Here is a 17370-nt window from a genome sequence, read left to right on the forward strand (position 1 = left end):
GAACTCAAGGCTGCCATAAAGCAAATTTACTCTGTCAGTAGGCAAGCCTTACTGATTTATGCACATGGGGGAACATGGAATCCTGAAATTCTAGTTCAGTGTCTTGTTCACAAGCCCACGATCCCTCTGAGGTTCCCATTCCAAAGCTGGAAACAGGACTCTCATGGTAGTTTGCCTGCCTTCCTAAGGAAAATGTTAGGACAGTCCTGTAGGTCCATCCATTCTAGAATAAATCACACTGCTGAGCAATTATTTCAGTCACACATAAATAAAATAGAGTAAAACAGAATGAAATCCCTTTGCTGCTGGGACAACATGCTGCTGGTCACACGAAAGAATTAGCCCACATGAGTTACTTGTAACTGGTGTTACCCATTAAAAGAAAAGTTTGTCTTTTACAGGCACCAAAAACATTCCAGAAATGAGCCCCAGCTCGCTGAGGACCTGAAATATAAAACACAGTATTGAGCAGCCATGTGGTACAGCCAAATCCCTGGAGCTGTGCTCCCTGCTCCCATTCCTGGACATTTTGGGGACTGGAAGTGACACTGGAGCTCTGCCTCAACCTGAGGTGGTGTTTGGCACCACGGGGTGTTTAGCACCAGGTTTTCCACACCCCTCATGTTCTTCCAGCCCAGTTTCTGAACCCAGGTTAACTTCTGACAGCCCCACAACCAGGCAAGACCCTGCCACCCCCACTGATGGGGAAATACAAACTCCCATGCTAAATCTCACCTGCAACACTGCTGCCTTCAAAAATACAGAAAAAAACCCAACCTGCACATCTCTGCCTCACACACACAGAGGTGGCTGGTGAGGGGTGGCTGCAGAACCTTCACCCCCAACCCAAACCCAGCCTCTCCTGGAGGGACAATCCCTCAGGAAGCCTTGGGGACCCCCATCATGTCCCAGGGATGAGCCGTCAGATGCTCTGGAGCCAGAAGGTCCTGCTGTTGTCACATTAAACAGTGTGCAACAAGTCAATAATTACATATCTGAGTGAGACATTATTTATTTTTGAGTTGTACAAGCCTGGGTGCTGGTGGTCTTCCACAAATCAAGCACACCCACTATCAAAACATTTTACTATTTACTTTTTTACTATTACTCTTTATTTAACTATTTACTTCTTACTATTTATACATTTTAGCAAACAAAGCCATTATTATTGATCTGCTACAAGTTGGATAGTTATTTTCTTAATTAGTATTCTATCTTCTACTGGTTAATGATTCTCTCACTTCTTATGCTAATAAGCACTTTTTCATCTTCTGAATCTGTGGGTTTCTTGGGTCAGTTGTTGCGATGTTTCTTTGCCAGAACCACCTTTTACCCAGTTGGAGCTGATTTCAGCACAGTTATTTACTGAGTTGGTTTTATTTATTTCTTCCTTATCTTGGGAGTTCTGCCAAACGTCCTTGTGGCTTGTAAATTCTGCATTCTTTGTGTCCACTCTCAGTAGTAGCTCCTTCTTCCCAAGCTCTGTTAACCTTCCCCAAGGTCTGAGATCATTGAAACATGTCGAGCCCTAAACCTTAACATGGCAATCCTACCAATAATTAATTTATTTTTTTAACAACTGGATGTCACTTAGAACTTGTAAGTTGCTGTTTCATGGGTTATATCTCACAGAATCACAGAATGGCTCAGGTTGGAAGGGGCCACAGCGGTCACCTGGTCCCACCTCCCTGCTCCAGCAGGGCCATCCTAGATGGGACAGGATTGTTTCCAGATGGTTCTGGAATATCCCCAGTGAGGGGAAACTCCTCAGCCTCTCTGGGCAAACTGTTCAGTGCTCAGTCACTGCTCAGGGGAGAAGTTTTTCCTCATTTTCTGGTGGAATTTCCTGTGCCCCGGTTTCTGCCTGTTAGTTCTTGTCCTATTCCTGGGCACTACCAAGGAGAGCCTGGCCCATGCTCTTGGCACATCTCTTACACATAGATGGGGTAAATCTCCTCGGGGACAGGATAACAGGACAGGGCCGTGCTCCTGGCACCTCTCTTACACATGGATGGGGTAAATCTCCTCAAGGACAGGATAACAGGACAGGGCCGTGCTCCTGGCACCTCTATTACACATGGACGGGGTAAATCCCCTCAGGAACAGGAGGACAGGACAGGGCCATGCTCCTGGCACCTCTCTTACACGTGGATGGGGTATCCCTGTAGGGACAGGGCAACAGGACAGGGCCTTAAGGTGTGTCAGGGAGCTTTGGTTGGATATTTGGAGGAATTTCCTCATGAAAAGGAAGATTAGACACTGGAATGACAGCCCATGGAGGTGGTGGGTCACAGTCTCTGCTGATTTTAAGGAAAGACAGGACACGGCACTCAGCACCACGGTGTGCCTGACATGGTGGCGTTCCGCCATATGTCAGACTCGATGACCTCAGAGCTCTTTCCTAGCCTAACTGACACTGTGATTCTGTAATTCCTTTCTTTTTCACGACGCTGGGAAGCACGCACACACCAACCACCGCAGCACCCCCGACCCAAGGCAACTCAGCCACACTGCGCGCCCGGCAGCAGCGGGCACGCCCCGGGGCCTCCGAGTGAGGGCAGGGCCGCCATGGCGGGCGGAGCGCGGCTTCACCCACGTCACGCCCGTCTCCCTGGGCCTTCCGGGCTGCCGTAGGAGCCGCTGCCCATCCTCTCCCGCAGGGACCGCGGCCCTCGCCTCCCTCCTGCCGGGAAGAGGCTCAGGGAGCAGCTGCGTCGGCCCCCGAGCTTCCCCCGGCGGCGGCGGCTGTGCCGAGCCCGCGGGGCACAGGTGGGTGCCCGGGGCCGCGGCCGTGCTGGCAGCCCGGGGCCAGCGGGGCTCTGGCGCTGCCCCGGCACGGGAGGCGCTGGAAGCGCTCCTGGGGAGGGATGAGGATGCCCCGGCCCGCAGGGATGGAGCTGCCGTCCCTGAGGGTTTGGTCGTGAGGCTGTTTCAGTGCTTCCCCTCCGCCAGCCGCGGGGAAGTGTGTCAGAGCTGTGCTTGCCTCATTTTTAGGGAAAATCGATGTGTCCTGCTTTATTATCCACCCGTTCTGACAGCCCCCTGTTCCTTCCGTGAGCAATTTGCCTTTTGAACCTGGTTGCTGCATCTTAGCTCGCGCGTCTTACTTCTCCACTTGTTTTATTTCACGTAAAATTGGCCTAAGAGGGTGACATTTTATTTACAACAGCTGAGTCTTGCATTAAGAGCGTTGCTGGGGAAATTCCCCCGTTGTTTACCCCAGTGACTTTTGAGAAAGTCCCTTTAAACTCATAGCGAAAGTGAAATTGCCTCAGGAGCTCTTGTGGCGTTTCATGGCTGATTGAAGAGTAAGTCACAAATGTTTTTGCTGTGGATTCTAATGCAATTTAGTGATGGAATTTATTATAAGTGTTAGAAATGTTACATATAAAATCATAGGTTTCGTGTTTGTGAAAGCAAAAGTTTTATTTTTTAAATAGAGTGCTAGTAGGAATAAGTTTAATTGAAGACTGCAGTAGTGTTTTCTGTTTTGACAGATTAATTAGAAATCACAAACTTACCAAGCTATAGTATTGATAAACAGGTGAATGACCAGTTTATAAATGTCACCTGTATTTACAGTTCTTAGTCTTAAGCATAGATTGCAATTTTAAATTTTATCTGAGTGACCCAAAACCATGAGTAACTTTTTTTTGCAAATGTTAAGCAGAATTGTGGCTATAAAATAGGTCTTCAGCATAACTTAAAAGAGGGAAAGTGATGGTTATAGGCTGTTAATGAGAATTCCCTGGTGTGTTTTGGGAACGGGGGAAAGCTGCATTAATAGCAATGTTTTGAAAATGGAGTGGTTTTGTCACTTTTAGCTTTGTAAATGCCATTGTTTGCCTTGGCTCTGAAATAATAGCAGAGGCATCCCAGCAGGAAAAAGAATGTGTGTTTGTCTCTGGTTTTGACAGACACTGTGCAAATGACAGCAATCCAGCTGGAAGGGTTGTTAAACCATCCACTTGCCCAGTTCATCCCTCTGACTCCTCTTTAGGGGAAACTTGTCAGTGCAGTTTGCAGGGAATTCTTTGTAGCTCCAAGAAACTGGGCTTGAGGTAAGGCTGACAGGTAAACTTACCATAAATTGAATATTTGCCTACTTTTTTTACCTCCTGAAGGAGTGTTTTTCTGAGCCAGGAGCTGCTTTTGAAACTGAGGGAATTTTTCCCTTTTCTCTTGAGATATGTGGGTCAATAAACAAGAATGAAAGATGGGAACCACTCTGAGAGAAAAGTGAAACTGATTAATTGAATTTCATGGCCACCTTAGTGCATGTATGCCAATATTTTAAATGCTTTTCTGTCTAATTTAAAGGACATTTCCCAAGTTGTCCAAGAGCCACAACTCTCCCATGCTTTATCACGCACCTGGAGTTTGTTTTTGGGGTTTTTTTTTCTGTTGAGATCTCTGCACTCAGCTTTCCTTGCCCTCTGTGTGCCTTCCCTGCTTTTTGGGATGTTTTGGTTTTTTCCCCAGGGTCATGCTGATTAACTCAGAGTTTCTTGCTTTGTCTGAGCTGAGACAGAATTGGTGGATCCAGAGCAGGGCAGAACAACTGAATTGTCAATTTTTATTTATTTTGATGCAATCCCAGTTCACATGGGGTAGTAGGAAGAGGTTTAATTTGTCTTGAAATGACAGGGCCCTTGTAAGTTATCCCTACTCCAATCCAAATTTCACCCTCTTTTCAATTATTCTTTCTTATAGTTTGGCCTCAGTTTCCCCTCCCCACCAAAATGCATGGAATGAATTTAATACTCCTCATTTATTGCAGAATTCCAGAATGTCACTTAGACTTCTTCAAAAGCAGAATATCTTACTACAGGAAAGCTGTATTAAAAGATTGTTTCTTTTTCTCTCTTTTCCCTTCCAACTGTGCTTTTATTTTAACAGAATGGCACAAAAGAAGTATTTGATAGCAAAACTGACAAACTGCTTAAGAGAGGACAAAATTCAGCTATGGAAACCACCATACACAAATGAAAAAAAGGAAGCTGGTGAAGAGATGAAGGTAAATATTTTCTCTGAGTTGATGTCATACATCTTCCATGTCATACTGCTGGTGCATTTTCCCAGTTTTTCTTGTCATTTTTTTCAGGAGCTTGTAGAAAAATATTCATCCAAGCTGAATATCAATAGGAATGATACAGAGAATATGCTGGAAGAAATCCGGTGCAAAGCAATTGAGCGTGGGACAGGAAATGAGAATTTTAAAGTGACTGGGATTGCAAGACTTGATATCTATCTGCCTCGTAGAAAAGTGAGTAACACTGCAGAAAAGTCTGCATAAATAGCTTCATTTTGAGGTTTGAGTAGGTTTACTTTAAGGTTTTTTTCACTACAGCTTTTTCTGGTGTTTCTTATGAGGGATCTGTGTCAGGTATAGAAAAAATGGGGAGGGGGAAATTGCATATTTTAGTTTCCCAGGTATATGGGAATAGCATGGCAAAGAAATATAATACTGAGGAGATGAGTAATTTTTCCCTTTAGGATTTAATGGCAAATAATCTTTCAGTTAAGAAAAGTAAATTAGATTTAAGTGTCTATTTCAATTTGATTCCTTCTCATGTAACTTCTTGTATTAGCAATAAAGAACAGATGCATTTTTTTTAGCTGTGGAATACCTAAAGTTGATTCAGCACATTGATGTCACTTGAACTTGGACATGAGGAGCAGGATTTTCTGTTGTGATGCACTCACCTGTTCCCTTCATGGATTGATAGAATTACAGAATCATTAAGGTTGGAAAAGATCTCCAAGATCATCGAGTCCAATCCCTACCAGCCACCACCTTGTCAGCTGAACCACGTCACTCAGTGCTTCTTCCAGAAATTTCTTAAACACTTCCAGGGATGGAGATTCCACCACCTCCCTGGGCAGCCCTTTCCAAGCTCAGCCTTCTAGAGCAGGCTCCTAAAATCTTCTCCAACAGAGAACTGAATTAACTTTTGCCTTTTTTGAGTCAGGTTTCAACTCCTATTTTCATGCATAAAATGCTCCTGTAGTGAAAAATAATTACCTGGGCTAAAGGGTAGAGAGTTTTAAGTGATTGCCATGCAGTTAAAACAACCAAATAGTTTCATAATTCTACTTTATAATGCTGCTGGGCAAATAGGGGAATGAATTAATTTAAAATTCCAGTTTATCTAATCTGGGACCAGAGACACTAATAGGAATTAATCATAACTTAGCCAGTCACAGGTGAGTGGCATAATTGCAAAGCACATTTAAGATTGGAGGTGCATAATTAAATTAATTTAAATTGTTTGGCTCTGAATTTAGAATTATTTAATTCTGAATATCCTGCTGTTATAATGCTTATTTTTAGCATTATAGCAAGTACAGAACTGGAGATTATTACTATGTATGTCCAGCCATAAATATGATTGTTATTTGGAAAAGAAATGTTATTGCAGAACAGCTAATTAAGAAAATGTCCAGAGTATATTGGTATCATGTTTTTCTTTCCCTCTTTCTTTTCCCCACCCAATACAATTACTACAGAGCAGGAAGATCCCACTGGAGACCAGTCTGTTCATCACAGGCAAAGAGCTCAGATCCCAGTAAGTGCAATCCCCCTTTGTGCTCCTCTCATGAGACACCACCCTGTCACAGAGCATTTTAAAAGAATGCAAACAAACCCACTTTTTGTTTGATTTAAGCTTTTTCTTAGCATTTCTCTGAACAGGATGTCCAGTGTCCCTGTAGGGCAGTTCTTCTATGGAGCAGCTGTGCTTTAACAGATGGAAAACAGGAAGAAGATAATTCTGTGTAAATCCCCAGCAAGCACCAGTGTTCCAAGTCTGTAACCAGACAGATCCTCTGAACACTGAACATTACTTTCTCTTTCTTTTGTGGTTTTAAGCCTAAAAAAAATCAGATTCTTTTCTGTTTTGCTTTTTCCCTTTTTGTATATATATTATGTTCTCTATATAGTACATAATCCTCTTTGATGGTGTTATTTTACTTCTAGCAGCCTTTTGTAGCAACAATTTTAAGCACTTATTTTTAGGTTTTATTGCTATTGAAACAATAATATTGTATAAGCTTAAAAATTAATGTTAATTTATGAAATTATTCATTTCACAGGATAGCACAGGAATATGCATTACAAGAAAATGCTGTCAAAATAATCATAAATAAGAAGCAGCTTGATCTGGGTATGTATCTCTAGTTAAAGACACTTTTATGATAGTTTTCTAGTTTTCTGCTTCTCAGAAGAAAAAATGCCTTGCAACTCTATTAATTTCCAAAAAACAGCTGTTATATTTGTTGGTTTCTGCTTTACAGGAAGTGTATTAAATTATAATAATCCAAATTCTTAAATAGAATTAGATCAATTAAAGGAATACTGTAATGAATGTAGAAAATCCCCTTTTCTAGTGTTGAAACACTGAAAATGCACATTTAAGAGAAACTCTAAATTTCTTCAAAAACCTTATTGTATAAGAGCATTTTCAAAGACTTTTTGTAATGCTTTGCCCATGCTCAACCTGTCAGACATGTAGGAAGTGATGACAGAGCTTTTTCTTTGCTGATGGCCCTGGAATATATCAGAATTAGAACCACAGAATTGGCAGAAGGAACTTGGATTCAGTTCCCAGTTTTTCTGTCCTGTTTTCTTGTGGTGTATGATCCTGGACATGTTCTTATTGCAGTTTTTGCCTGAAGATCAATAAACTGAAATATAAATAATGGTATTTAAAAACAAAAAACAAGTAAAGAAACATGCCAGTAACTTCAAAAGCACTTTTGAGATGCAAGACTGATTCTAGATATTGCTGACTGTGTCAGTAATTTTTAGGGGCTTTGACTGAGTTCTCAAGTCTTGCAACTTTACTTCTTACTACTTTTCAGTAGTTCCACAAGTTGAATTATATTAATCACACTCTATTTTGCAGGTAAAACCCTTGAAGATCAGGGTGTCACACACAATGCCAAAGTGATGGTGCTTCAACTGGAACAGAGTGATGAGGAAACCAAAAGGAAAGTTCAGGAGGAAGAGCTTCAGTGTAAGAAAGAAAAAGAAATAAATGACAAGATGCAGAGAACTAAGAAGGGCTTGGAAATTCTAGCACAGAGAGGTAAGTGGCCTTGTTGGACTGGGGGGAAGGTGGGTGTTCATTAATTTTTGTGCATCCAAAATTACATTCTCACAGGCCTTTCAACATGGAAGAGTGCCTATACCATGGCTGAATTTCAGGTCACACTTTTCTAGGTTTCTACCTACTTGAAAACTGGATTTTAAGTTGGCTAAAACTTTTTTTTCCACCATTTTCACACAACTAAAACACTACAAAAAACTTTGGCACTTTGAGAAGGGTATAATATGAATCAATAGTTTAATTAGCACTTGGCAGTTAAGGGACTGATGACTTGTGAGAAGCTTTAGATTTATTGTAGACAAAAGCACAGTGCATAATGTGTTTTAAGTCATGAAACACTTTATTTTTTGTAGTTTAGCTATGGCTGTGTGTAACCATGGTTTCAGTGTGCAGAGCAGCTCATTTGTCACTGTCATCTGCCACACGGCTGTGGTGTTCTCATTCCCTTGGGATGCTGATTCCTGGCAACTGTGGATTAAGTTAAAGGGATCTAGGTAATTTAACAGTAATAATTCTTCAAAATGAGGTTGTGTTTGTGAGCTGCAGTGCTTGGTGGTGAGTTTAAATCACTTCTCTGTTCCATTGTTTCACAAATCCACAAGCAAGGAGCTGTGAAGCTGAGCAGGTCAGGAATTCCTGCCAAATGCAGAAACACCCCAACAAAGCTTCAAACCTGGTGACTTCTGGTTTCTTACCACAAAATCAGATTTTGAACACATGACAGAAGTGTTTGCCTTTTTTGTACATAAGGGATGGTATAGACCCCAGATTTTGAATCCTGAGTTGGGTCTCTTTATATTTTTTTGCCATTGCCTGAGTAAAGAGCAGAGTCTGTAATGGGCTCCCAGGCTGAAGGGTCTATGAGAAGTGCACTGAGAGTTTAACAATCCTCTTGTTTCACGTGAGAGAAACCACAGGGCAGAAGCTTTTAATCTCAACAAACTCTTCCTTAACTGTCTTTTGTCTACAAAAAAATCATCTTTTCATTGTAAATCAAATGGAAGTGAAAACAAAATTGGTAGTTTGATAACAAGCATTAAACATGTGGGGAGGGAAAATACTTAGCTGTGTTTTTTCCCAGCTTTATCAACTGTGCTCAGTTGTATTTTTAAAATATTCTAGCTTTAGTTGATAAATCATTTTGAATGCTATGTTATGTAAAATGTTTTGTCTTCTGCAGAAAAATACTTCTTTGTAATTCATGGAACTTTTGATATTGTGTCTAAATTTCTGCATGCACAAAGCCTTTTCCACAGTGACCTTTCTAGAAGTTCCTCATGTTTACCTGGCCAGAGTTGGTATGTCCAGAAAAACAGACATGCAGCTTTTATATGTAATTCTGAGGTCTTTTGTTGTTTGCTGTTTTGTTTAACAACATTACTAAAATATACTTAATGGCAGTAGAGTTGCTCTGTTGAAGGTGGTGTTTAAATTTTAAACTTTTTTATATCTTTCAGAGGAGTACTTGGATCCAGACTCTGTCCCATACCTAGATATAGCTAATCAAACTGGAAGGTCAATTCAGATTCCTCCTCAAGCTAAAAAAGTAGGTGAAGGCATCTTACAATGTGACTAAGGTGACTCTTTAAACCTGTGAAACATTTAAAATATGGGATTGAAATGCAGCCAGACTTTCTGGGGGTGTCACCCTGGGCCCACTGGATGTTTGTTTAATACAAATAGTTTTGAAATACAATTGAAGTAGAACTCTGTGGTGGGGAATATTTCAGTCATCTGGAGACAACCTCTGATTCCTGATCTCATTGCAGGTCTAATCTGGCACTGACCCCTGTGTGCTCCATATCTTACTTTGGGGTTTCAGACAAGCTTTCATTTTGTTGATCTTTGTGTTGTTATAAATGTTGGGTGTCCTAGAAAGGCATGAAAGTAATTTGTTTCTTAGGCCTTATTTCCATTTGTAAACTTGATGAGTCTGCATGCTGTTCTGATGAAATGCTGAATGTAATAATTCACCTGAAGGCTTAAAGCATCCAATGATGCTTTAAGTGAACGAGATTTCATCAGTATTGATCAAGGATCAGAGGAAATATTGCAGGTTGTTTCTATCCACAATTATTATTACATTTTCATCTGTTATACTGCAGGAGTGTTTTCCTGCCACACTCAAAATTTAATTTTCAGTTCTGAGGCTTTTTAGAAGATGAGTTCTTAGGTTTTGCCAGGTAATTGTCATAGCAAAGCAAAACAAGTTTGGTGCTGTCAGAAAGTGCAGCACCCAGAAAAATGCTGAGCTTTGTATCACTCACCATTGAGAATCTCTCTGGGGTTGCATACTTTAAGTGAGCTTGGTGCAGCATTTCCTGTGCCAGTAACATCTGTTGCTTTTAACTAGACAGTATCTGATGTTATCAGATGGGAGAGAAGTGTGAAGCAGTGTGAGATAGCACTGGTGTTTTTCTAGGAAGAGCAAGGACTCTGATGGATATTTCCTGGATATTTCCTTTGACATCTTTGATTTGGGGAGCTGCAGTCAAAAGTCTCAATCTGTTTTTCTAGGCACTTGTGCTGGCTATGGGTTACCATGAGAAGGGCAGAGCATTAATGAAGAAGAAAGAATATGAAGTAGCACTGCCATATTTGTTGGATGCTGATAAACACTTCTGGTAAGAACATTTTGAGTCCTTGTGTCTGTCTTTACTGTCAGCCCATAAAGGAGTAGCACAGCCTCTACCTGTGCATATAAATCTGGGCCAGTTTTGCCTGGGGTTGCTCCACACCCCCTCTTGCAGATGGGAAGCAGCAGATAAAGCTCTGACTTGCAGTGACAGGTGGCTTCATGTAGAACAGCTGAAACAGATACTGCCTCTGGGCAAGTTAATCTTTCATAACAGCATAAACAGAAACTGTCGATATTCCTGTACCAGGTTATAAATTGCATTAGCTTGAGAGACAGTTAAGGATATTCATTTGCAGTTGCTCCTGTGAAGTAATAATTTCTTGTAAAAGGTGGAGCAGATAGCTGAGGTCAGTAACCATACCAGGCCTTCTGCTAGTAAATTCATTTCCTATCAGTTGTCAGAGCCCTAAATTGCTCTTTTGAGATCCCAAAAGTAATACTGTCCCTGTCTGTTTCTCATCTGTGTGTGTGTGCAAGGAGACTGGCACAGTTCTCAGCATGTTCATGTACACTGAGGCAGTTTCTCAGTCCTCCCAAAGATTACACAGGGTTTAATTCCATTATGCTTTTAGAGGTGCCATATTGAACAGTAGCCACAGCTCATTTTGTTACTGTGATGCTTTAAGATGTAGCCTTGGCATCAGTCCTGGGTGTCAGTGAATGGAATGGGGGATCAGCATTTGATTCCTGTTCCCCTGGCATCAGTTGCCTGCCTCAGATACAAAGAGTGTGCTTTCTCCAACATGAGTGTGCACACTTCTAGTGTTGTTTTAGAAATGTTAAAAAGTGGTGGGGGGAAGGAGAAATAAACAACCCTCTTCCATTAAAAAAAATTACCTGTTTTATTTCCCAGTGAGTGCAGCACGGAGCTGCTGAACACGGTTGATAATTACGCTGTGCTGCAGCTGGATATAGTGTGGTGCTACTTCCGTCTGGAGCAGCTGGACTGCCTGGATGATGCAGAGAAAAAGCTGTCCACAGCACAGAGATGCTTCCAGAGATGCTATGGAGAGAACCATGAGAGGCTTATTGACATCAAAGTATGCTGGGTTTGACTTAATTAGGGTGGGATTTTTTTCCTACATGAATTCAATTACTGTTCAAGTATTGCAAGACTGGCTTTTAGAAGCTTTAAGTTTTACTGTGTATCATCAGCCTGTACCTGGTTCTGTAATTGTCAGCACAGGGAAAACATTGGGCCTTGCAAAAAGGTCATGACAAACTTGTGTTTATCTGCACAGACATCAGCAGAGGTTTAGGTGTGGTGCTTTATGTCCACACTGAGTGTCACAAACCCAGACTGTGTCTTCTCTAAATGTGTAGAGTGTTCTGTTGATAATGAACTGGTGTTCTACCACATACTTCTATCTACATGGTCCCCTCTCCTTTTTTAAACAATTCCTTAGGGAAGCTATGGTCGGGAGAAGGTTTTATTTCTACGGCTTTACCTCCTTCAAGGGATTGGGCACTACCACAGTGGCAGAGAAAAGGAGGCTGCGGAGTACATTCAGAAGGTAAGACACCTTTGGGTAAAACTCTGGAGTCCTTCACTGCAGCCCCTTAGTTGGGGTTCCATCTCCAACCTGTTCTTGAAACAGGGAGGCATTTTTTGTTTGTGTTTTAACAGTGTGAGTGGTGTCATTTTGTCCTTTCCATATCCAGGCATCCTCTTTGTACGGAGAGCTGTCCATAGATCCTGACAAAGTGGATCGCCTGTCGCTCCTGGGCTTCTCGGAGCAGGAGGCTCGCCTTGCCCTGCGAGCGTGCCACGGCAATGTGGAGCATGCTGCCAATCTGATCACCAACAGGAGAGAGGTAAGGGCAGTGAAAGCATTCAATCACAGATCACCTCAGCTGGGGTGTCCATGAGATGTGGGTTGTGTGGCCAGGGCAGTGTGGTGCTGACTTAAGGACTTGGATTATCCCACTCTGGCACTGTTGGTGTAGCTGACAGTTGGATGTGTCGGCACAAGTTTGAAACCAAAACTTAATGCACTAACAGGGGAAGCTCTGTCTCAAAACAGATGGGACAAGAGTGCCAAAGACCTGTGGTTGTGCTACAGAGGCACATGGGAAGGCTTTGCACCAGTGTTTGCTACTCAGCAGTGACATGGGAATAAACCACCAGGACCAAGCTGACACTCCCAGGCTTGGCTGCCCCCTGTTGTGGGTTTGTACTTGGAAGATCCAGGAGGGAAAAGATTTTTTTGTGCTAGAATGAGTGAAGACAGTGCTGTCCAGATCTGAAGTGATGCTTGGTAAGCTGAGGAGGCACTTCTAGACTTCAGACAGTGAAGTGTGGACAGAAAAGCCAACTGGCTGAGGGAAGACTGAACAGAACTCCCTGGCTCCCTGCCTGGTTCTGACTGTCTGTCCTTGGCAAGTCTTGTCTGTGGGCCCATCTGCCAAATGGGTTTGTCACTTACCACACAGGGCCTGGAATAGCTGTGATGGCACCAGATCTGATCTGCAGAGCGGAAGTGTGGCGACAGGGCTGGCTCATGGAAATGCAGCTTTATTTAGGCACCAGTGTCTGGCAGCACAGTCTGTATTTACAAAAAAAAAAAAAAAAAAGCCTTTTCCTCAAGAGATTCAAACTTGAAGCAAAAAAAATCCAAGAAGCCCTTCATGCACAGGCTGTGTGTTAAAGCATTCCCATGCACAGTGAGCTTGCAATGCCTGTGCTCTTGCAGGAAAAGGCGCAGATCAGGAGGGAGGAGAGAGCTAAAAGGCGGCGGCGACTGGAGGACATCAATACCCTGAAGAGTATGGGCTACTCAAAGAGAGCTGCTCAGATAGCTCTTCAAAAGACACGGGGAAACCTGGACCAAGCCTTTAAGGTAAGTGATTTTTCTGTAGAAGTAGTGTTGTACAAAAGAAATTTGGTTGGGGTTTTTTTTTAATTGTTTAGCAGATTCCTATTTTCTGTAGTCTACATTTTTTAGTTCATAGCTCTCTTTTCTGAACTGTAATGACTGAACTTGCACTTCCTAACCCAGTAAATCAGATGTCACTTAAATTGGCTGAGGTTTGCTTATATCAACCATTGGGCTGCATACACAACTGTGCTGAGGACTGTTGTAGCTCTGTCACTTTATTCTGATCTCTCTCTGTTTTCTTGCAGTTTATTCTTGACAATCCTGAGTTACTCTTGGAAGATGATGATGATGATTCTGTGGCCACGGACCAGTTTCAGGTTTCCCAAGAAAGTATTGAGCAAGTAAGCTAGACCACTTGCTTTCTTGTGAGTTGGTTGCCTTGTTTCTGAGTTGTGCTTGCAAAGACTGCAGATTTTCCTGAAGTAAAGCTGTACAAGTGTTCTTGGACCATGTCACTCACGCTGTCACTCTCCAGGGCCTGGCATCCACTCACTCTTCATGCTGAAGTCACTCAGGCTAACATGTAATTTGTGTGTACTTCCTGCCCATTGCACCAACCTGCCATGCGTGGATGTGGAGGGAAGGTGTATGCTCTGTAATGCTCTATCCCAAAAAAGACAAGGGAGAAATTTTTCCGTACAAGCAAGTGAGAAATTTATTCAAGTCTCTGAACTCTGCAGTGCACAAGGGAAAGAGTTGAAATGTGTATTTCTCGTGACAGGCTGTCTGACAAGCTCGTCTGTAGTTAGAGTGGCTGTGTTATTGATGCCATGCAAGAAAACTGTATTGCCTAGGAAAAACACATGCACCCCCCCGATACACTGGAGTGCTTTGAAGTTTCCTTTTAAAAACAGAAAAAGAATTGGTCTGGTACTAGACAAGAGGCTCTTGATCCTGCTCAACATCCCCATGCCTTTAATAGGTCACTGCCCTGTTGTTAACTGTTGCAGTAAGCCAGAGTCAGTGTCCTGGAATTCCTGGCATGCAGTGCTTTTCTCTGTGTGAGAGGATGACTGTCAGCTGCAGAGTCAGATTCCTGTCAGACCCTGGTGCCAGATGAGCTTGGATTTCCCACATTTTCTGTGTTATTCCTTTTCCCCCCTGCAGCTGACGTACATGGGTTTCAGCCGTGAGTCGGCAGAGCAAGCCTTGAAGGTCTTCAAAGGGAACATCCACGTGGCTTCCCAAACCCTTGCTCATTATGGGGGAGTTCTTCCCCCTTCACTGCTGCTGTCCTCAGAAGGGTCCAGTCCATCAGAGGAATCCACTTCTTCCAAGGACCTGCTCACAGAGTCTGCAGGTGAGTGTTGCATCCAGCAGGGTGGGAAGGGAAGGCAAGGCTGTTCTGGCTTTTGTAGGACACAGTTCAGCAATTTCTGCTGAAGTCGTGGCACAGGGCTGCAGGAATGCCTCAGGCTGCTTTTATTGGGAGTACAGTTACAGGAAGGCAGCTGTTGTTCCCTGCAGTGACAAAGGGACCAGAGGTGACAGGGCAGGTGCAGCCCAGGAGAAGAGGTGACACTCAGGGTGTCCTGGGCAGGGCTGAGGAGTTTATTCCAGACCTGTGCTCTGCAGGTGGCTGGCCTGCCTCCATACTCCTCCATCATCTCCCTCACAGGACCGAACCAGAATTGATAACTTTCCACTTAAAAAGAACAACCTTGCATGTATTTTTTCTCTCGTTATTTGTAAGAGCTGTAGTAATCCCTGTTGTGTAATTAAAGGCTTTCCTACACCACATTTAAATAATAAGGAAAAATGGCCTTCCTGCCCTGTCCTTTGCAGAGTAGTTGTAAGAGGTGGTTGTGCAGGAAGGGGCTGGCAGAACAGCCACACTGGTGAAACAGGGAGAGCACCGGCTTCTTTCATTGGTGAATTCACTGCTGCTGCTTTTTATTGGAAGGTTCCTCTAGTTCCCCAACAGATGAAGACATGGAGACTGATGCAGTCAATGAAATCCTAGAGGATATTCCTGAACATGAAGAGGATTATCTGGATTTAACACTTGAGGAAGAGGAGCAGATAATTCATGAATACTTATCCTATATACAAGTACCGCAGCACTAAATCCCATTAAATCTACTTCAGTTATATGTATTTACCTTGTCAAATGGAGTTTGGATTATAAATGCACCTTCAGCTTATCTCTTACTAAGGGCCTTGAATTCCATCAGAGTATAGTTGGAATACTTAATTCCTGCTTATTTGTAACTCTGCTTAAAGCCTACATTTGTGATACATTGTAATTTATTGTCATAGAAAAATAGAAACATTTATTTTCAGAAGAAAATTTAATAGAACTAAACTATATTTTTATTGTGAAATAAGTTAACTCACTTAGTAAAGAAACATTTCTATACCATTTTAAAATACCAGCTTTAAAAGAAAAACATGAGTTTATAAACGAGAAACCTTAGCTCATGAGGCTGTAGAGGTGTATCAGCTTTCCAAGTTTTCTTCTGAAGGATTTCTAAGAGACATTAATGTATCTGTTGTGCATGGGTTTATACCGTGTTCTGGTTGTCCCTTCGTACAGGTGTTACACAGGCAATAAAGGTAACTCTGTGCTGCTTCTGCCCTCGGTGAGAGACCTCTGTGCTTTGTTAAAAAAGTGGGAACCACCTGGCAGGGCCTGTCCTGGGACTGGGGGAGTGATCTACTGCAATTTCTTTTATTACTAAATAGCCACTTTCCCTCAGCTCTGTTAAATCTCTGCAGGTGTGTGGCTTGAGGTTGATGGATTTCTGGGGGATGACAGGATATTCTGCAATCAGCTGTTGAACAGAGCTTGCTTCAGGTGCTGGCTCAGTGGTTGTGTCCAGCTCCAGCGTTCTGAAGAAGCACTTGGGGTTTCAGTGGTTTTATAACATCGCTTTTCCTGCCGTGTAGGCACTCCTCTGCCCCGGGACCAGACATTGCTCTGCCTGGACGGGGTTTATTCCTTTTGCATGGCTCCACGCTCCCGGTAGAGGGAGCCCAGGCCCCGTCTGGAGCGGTGGGAGCCGGGAAGCGGCCGCGCTCTCCACTTCCAGCCAGAACATCAGCGCTGCGTGTGTGGCAGTGTCTCCTCAGCCGGGAAACGAGGGCGTGACCTGCTCTGCACTGCAGGAGCAGGGCCCTGGCCTGCAGGGTGACTGCTCAGCTCCAGCGCGGGGAGTGAACGGGCTGCAGCACAGGCTGGGCTTTTACACTGATCCCCCCAGCCAAACACAGCAAAATCCAGGCAGTGATTACACTGTTAAGGAATTATTTGCATTTCATTCTTCTCTATCAAGGCAAGCGCTGTAAAAATTGAATGACTTTGTGTCTCTACCCTGAAAGCTGAAGGACTTCCAAAGCCAGCAGGATGAGCTTCAGCTCATTATATCCTGTTTTCTTTACAGGAACCCCTGGACAAAATGCAGAGCAAAAACAGAATAGAGAAAAGAATTTAGAATTGAAAACGTGCAAGTCATGGATGTAGTTTTAACAAGAAGGAGGAGGAAACACAAATTTGCTCCTCCCTTCTGAAACCTCCTGGCATTAGCCAGCCCTGGGCATGCACTGAAGGCAGCATTGAGCTGCACATGCAGCAATTCTCCTCTTTGAACTGGCTTGCACAGCAAACTGGCAGCGACAACTTCAGAAGGGAAGGTTTGTCCTTGGGGAATTTAAAATTAGCATCATAACATGCAGTGCTTGTCAGAGCAGCCATTCATCAGTGATGTAACTCTGCCAGAGCAGTTGTAAGTGATCAGCAGAG

The 17370-nt window shown here is 43.1% G+C and overlaps 1 protein-coding gene across 2 annotated transcripts; it reads left to right on the forward strand.

The window, feature by feature from the left end:
* The first annotated feature begins 2545 nt into the window (after nucleotides 1–2545).
* On the forward strand, nucleotides 2546–16202 carry NUB1 (negative regulator of ubiquitin like proteins 1). 2 transcript variants are annotated; one of them, XM_014270267.3, is made up of 16 exons: nucleotides 2546–2769; nucleotides 3918–4061; nucleotides 4900–5017; nucleotides 5105–5266; nucleotides 6511–6569; nucleotides 7096–7166; nucleotides 7908–8090; nucleotides 9569–9657; nucleotides 10629–10735; nucleotides 11603–11789; nucleotides 12156–12263; nucleotides 12412–12564; nucleotides 13443–13589; nucleotides 13874–13969; nucleotides 14736–14928; nucleotides 15532–16202. In XM_014270267.3, the coding sequence occupies exons 3-16, from the start codon at nucleotides 4901–4903 to the stop codon at nucleotides 15693–15695; spliced, it is 1836 nt and encodes a 611-aa protein (XP_014125742.2). In that variant the 5' UTR covers nucleotides 2546–2769; nucleotides 3918–4061; nucleotide 4900; the 3' UTR covers nucleotides 15696–16202. The 2 variants fall into 2 exon arrangements, with proteins under 2 accessions (XP_014125742.2, XP_005480498.2); XM_005480441.4 differs by lacking the exon at nucleotides 3918–4061 and having other exon boundaries at nucleotides 2548–2769.
* Nucleotides 16203–17370: the final 1168 nt, after the last annotated feature.

Source organism: Zonotrichia albicollis, chromosome 1 (genome assembly GCF_047830755.1).
Source record: "Zonotrichia albicollis isolate bZonAlb1 chromosome 1, bZonAlb1.hap1, whole genome shotgun sequence".
NCBI classification, from domain to species: Eukaryota; Metazoa; Chordata; class Aves; order Passeriformes; family Passerellidae; genus Zonotrichia; species Zonotrichia albicollis.

Excerpts from the sequence above, each read along its gene's own strand:
- NUB1 (XM_014270267.3), top strand. The coding sequence starts at position 4,901 with ATGGCACAAAAGAAGTATTTGATAGCAAAACTGACAAACTGCTTAAGA. Across the intron at positions 12,264-12,411 it reads CTGCGGAGTACATTCAGAAG|GCATCCTCTTTGTACGGAGA; the intron begins GTAAGACACCTT and ends TTCCATATCCAG. Across the intron at positions 13,590-13,873 it reads ACCTGGACCAAGCCTTTAAG|TTTATTCTTGACAATCCTGA; the intron begins GTAAGTGATTTT and ends GTTTTCTTGCAG.